Source organism: Prunus dulcis, unplaced genomic scaffold (genome assembly GCF_902201215.1).
Source record: "Prunus dulcis unplaced genomic scaffold, ALMONDv2, whole genome shotgun sequence".
NCBI classification, from domain to species: domain Eukaryota; kingdom Viridiplantae; phylum Streptophyta; class Magnoliopsida; order Rosales; family Rosaceae; genus Prunus; species Prunus dulcis.
This window is the reverse complement of record NW_023010601.1, coordinates 2,501-7,112: the sequence shown is the minus strand read 5'-3', so window position 1 is coordinate 7,112 and position 4,612 is coordinate 2,501. Positions and strand designations below refer to the sequence as shown.

The 4,612-nt window shown below is 34.2% G+C and overlaps 2 protein-coding genes across 2 annotated transcripts in view; both read right to left on the bottom strand.

The window, feature by feature from the left end:
* LOC117613762 (DNA-directed RNA polymerase subunit beta''-like) overlaps positions 1 to 4,612 on the bottom strand; it is a 7,104-nt gene continuing 2,492 nt past the window's right edge. The window contains exon 1 of the mRNA XM_034342334.1: positions 1 to 4,612. This exon is cut by the window's right edge and continues 2,492 nt beyond it. The gene's annotated coding sequence lies outside the window, so the exon portion shown is untranslated.
* LOC117613763 (ATP synthase subunit alpha, chloroplastic-like) lies at positions 38 to 524 on the bottom strand (the record flags this gene model as incomplete). Its single annotated transcript, XM_034342335.1, has 1 exon — positions 38 to 524. A coding segment is annotated over exon 1 (487 nt), but the record flags the coding sequence as incomplete, so codon positions are not given.

Here is a 4,612-nt window from a genome sequence, read left to right as displayed (position 1 = left end):
CCGGTCTGTCTGTCCCCAATAATTAATTCTCGCTGACCACGCCCTATAGGGATCATAGAATCAATAGCAATAAGTCCTGTTTGAAGAGGCTCGTATACGGAACGTCTCGAAATAATACCAGGAGCAGGAGATTCAATTAATCGAGATTCAGAAGATGAAATTTCGCCCCGACCATCAATAGGTTTAGCCAGTGCATTTATAACACGACCTAAAAAAGCCTCGCTTACGGGTATCTGAGCAATCCTTCCTGTTGCTTTTACAGAACTCCCCTCTTGTATCATCAAACCGTCACCCATTAATACAACACCGACATTATTTGATTCCAAATTCAGAGCAATGCCTATCGTACCCTCTTCAAATTCTACTAATTCACCTGCCATTACTTCATCAAGACCATAAATACGAGCAATGCCATCGCCTACTTGAAGTACAGTACCGGTATTTAAAACCTTTACTTCTCTATTATATTGCTCAATACGTTCGCGGATAATATTACTAATTTCATCTGCTCGAATGGTTACCATAAGTATTTCTTATTTTTTTTTGAAGAAAAAAAATAATGCCTGCATTAGAAGGACTAATCCGTTATTTCTTTCACCGTTCCAAACATACCAATATTAGTACTTATGGTACGTAAATGTAACTCGTTGTTCAAACAACTATTCAGAGTTCCTAGAGCTCCTTGTAAGGCTTGCTGAAAAACCCGTTGTCTAACTTGATTAATCGCTCTTTGTTGTTCAAAATGAATGGTTTCATTTTTGTAATTTTCTAATTGTTCCAAAGTCTTATAGGTGGAATTAATCAAATTCAATTTTTCTCGTTCTATTTCAGAGTATCCATTCACTCGAAACTGATCCGCTTCCGTTTCTACTTTCCGTAAGCGGGCCCGGGCTTTTTCCAGTTGGTCTAGGGCCCCCTCGCGTAGTTCTTCTGAATTTCGAATAGTCTTCAAGATCCTCTGTTTTCGATTATCTAATAAATCACTTAATGAAAGTAGATTATCTTTCCATTCATTTCAAAACTTCCACGATCCCTTCCCGAACCAAACATGAATCTTTCGCTTCATTTGGCTCTCACGCTCAATTTTTTTCAATTACTTATACTTATGGGAATTCCCATATTTTTTTTAATGTAATGAGCCTATCCTCTCTTCTCTATTCATATTCGAAAATATCGAAACGGATCGCTAATCCAAGAACATAATATTCGGAGGACTCTTCTGACCAAACAAATAATTGTCAGCAAGGTTGTTTCTTTTTTTGTTTTTAATCCAAAGAATTCTTCTTACTTTATACATAGGCCATCGATTCAGCATTGGATAAAAAAGATAAATAAAGGGGGGTGAAATACCCATTTTTCCGATTTTTTCCAATCAAATAACGGGTTCAAATAATTTTAGCGACATGAGTGTTTTATATCGAAAAAAAAATTCCAACTATTTGTTTTGAACCCGCTTCCATATTAACTTATTAACTAACATAGTAGTAGAAAGAATACCATGCTGCATCTGAACTTCAAACGGTTTAGCTTTAACCCTGTTAATGGTTTACATTATTGGTTGAGAGAGAATCAAAGTAGATTTACCAATGAATCGCGAAATGCTATGGTTCTTAAATATATATATTTTTTTTCAGAAGAAATTCGCGGAATCATGCACCTTTTTTTCCTAGTTATAACGAAAAAAATGCAGTTGGTTGGATCCAGCCTATTCTTGAAATAAACAACTCGCACACACTCCCTTTCCAAAAAAAATCAACACACCAAGCACTACGCTTAGATTTATTGGATTTGTTGCTAAAATATCGGTATTAAACCCGAAACTCCCGGCGGATGGCCAATAACCCAAGGAAAGGAAAGAATCGGTTACATTTTTCATATGATCTCCTCTTTCTTATAGTTATAGATAGACTAATTATTTATATTTTTTTGTATTATTTTTATTATTAATTTCCCTATTTCTAAATAGAGTAAAAAAATATATTGATTTATAAATGGATTTTTTTTTCAATTGGAAATTTCCAATAAGTGGAAATTTCCAATAAGAATGATACTTATTAGAGTTAGGTACCAGATCTTATGTCAGGTCAGTTACGAAATATCTCGTTTGTTGCAATACTTCCTAAAAAAAGTTCTTCCATTGGACTAAGAAGGTAAAGGAAGAAAGCGAGTTGGAGTGTGAATTCCTCATCCTCAAATCAGCTCTTTCCGTGGGTTGTTGGCCCTAAGTAATTTAATTGTAGGAGTTAAATCTTACTATAATTCGAAAAAACAAGAGCAGCAAATCCAAGAAAATAAAAATATATATTTTTGGATTAAACAAAGGGGTTCGCAAATAAAAGGGCTAATGCTACAACCAGTCCATAAATTGTTAAAGCTTCCATAAAAGCCAGACTAAGCAATAAAGTACCTCGTATTTTTCCCTCCGCCTCTGGTTGCCTCGCGATCCCTTCTACAGCCTGCCCCGCAGCAGTACCTTGACCAACCCCAGGTCCAATAGAAGCAAGCCCGACGGCCAACCCAGCAGCAATAACGGAAGCGGCAGAAATCAGTGGATTCATGTTAAGTTCCTCGCACCAAAACAAAAAAAAATAAAAAAATAGTTAATGATACAATCAACCAACGAATTATGACTTAATTATTCCATCGCTAAGATTTATTCAGTTAAACTAATTAGAACCCCGAATTGAAATATTTCAATATTGAAATAAAAATAATATTAATATAATTATATTATTGAATCCGCAGAACTACTTCGATATCTATTTTTTAGTTCCTATCCACGTAGTTTTTGTGAATTCGTACAACTTTTGTTCTTTTCTTACATTTCTTTCTGGTTTCTTTTTTTGAACCGTTCTTTGTTTTTTTTTTCGTGATTTAAATTCATTCAATATTCAATTCACAATTACAGATGAAACGGAAGAACTTCCATTGGAATCCCTATCTAAATTCACAATAGTAGGACAAATTAGATATATCTTTAGTTCATATATACCTAGTTAATATCACATATACATGCCTTTCCCCCATACCGTAAACCAAATATTCTATCTTAGATTTAATGGGGCTCTAGAATCATTCTTCGAAACATCGACAAGAGTTGTCTTATAGCGATTAGATTTCATACACCTAGTTCGACCCCCTACCCCCCCTTACTCCGCTAACCAATCTTTTTTTAATCTCGTTTTTTGTAAATCCTTAATCTTCCATTTTTATTATCTCGCATGGATAGGTACAATTAATTTAAATGGACTAATTTGTTAGAACGAATCATTGCATAGAAATATTAGTATTTGATTGATCTAAATTCATGTAATTTAGTATTTAGTCAATTTTTTTGGTCAATCCGTAAATTGAATAAAATCGACTGAAATGAGAATCATTCTCCATACCATCTTTTTTTAATCGCACGTCGTAAACAGATACAATAAAAATTCTTACTCAGATTATGACTCCGAATATTTATATTGGAATTGAATAAACAAAACACTATAAAGAGAATATTCATTGGAGGAAAGTATAAATAAATAGGCCAAACAAAAACTTTAGGAAAAAGATCTTTTAGATCTCTTTCCTTTTTTTTTTACAATTCCCGAATATCGTAATATTTTTTACTATTACTCTAGATCGTATATACCTTTATTTAATTTATACTTACCTTATTTGTATATTTATCTTCCCTAAGTGGATTACCTTGAGTCGCGCATACATTGCGTCAGGCTAAGCTAAAAAAAAACTATGTAACTAGTCAATGATGACCTTCCATGGATTCGCCTATATAAGCCGCAGCTAAGGTTGCAAAAATAAGAGCTTGAATACCGCTTGTAAATAATCCAAGGAACATGACAGGTATAGGAACTACTGAAGGTACTAAAGAAACAAGAACAACAACTACTAATTCATCAGCTAAAATATTTCCGAAAAGTCGGAAACTAAGCGATAGGGGTTTTGTGAAATCTTCTAAAATGTTAATGGGTAAAAGGATTGGAGTTGGTTGAATGTATTTACCGAAATAACCTAATCCCTTTTTTGTAAGGCCCGCATAGAAATATGCTACTGAAGTGAGTAAAGCTAAAGCAACGGTAGTATTTATATCATTTGTGGGTGCGGCTAACTCCCCATGAGGTAACTGTATGATTTTCCAAGGTAAAAGAGCCCCCGACCAATTCGACACAAAAATAAATAGAAACATAGTTCCAATAAAGGGAACCCATGGACCATATTCTTCTCCAATCTGAGTTTTGCTCACGTCCCGAATGAATTCAAGGACATATTCAAAGAAATTCTGACCGTCAGTAGGAATGGTTTGTGGATTACGAACAGCTATAACGGCTGAACCTAATAAAATAGCAATTACGACCCAAGAAGTAATAAGTACTTGAGCATGGACTTGGAAACTTCCTATTTGCCAATAGAAATGTTGGCCTACTTCCACACCGGATATATCGTACAACCCTTCTAGTGTTTTGATAGAACATAATAGAACATTCATATTACCCTCTGAAAGAAATAGAACTTTTAAAGGAATTATTTTGATTCAACCATCTTTTTTTCTTTTCGACTTGCCTACTTGAATTGTATATTTTGAATATCAACAAATCACATAATATCCCCA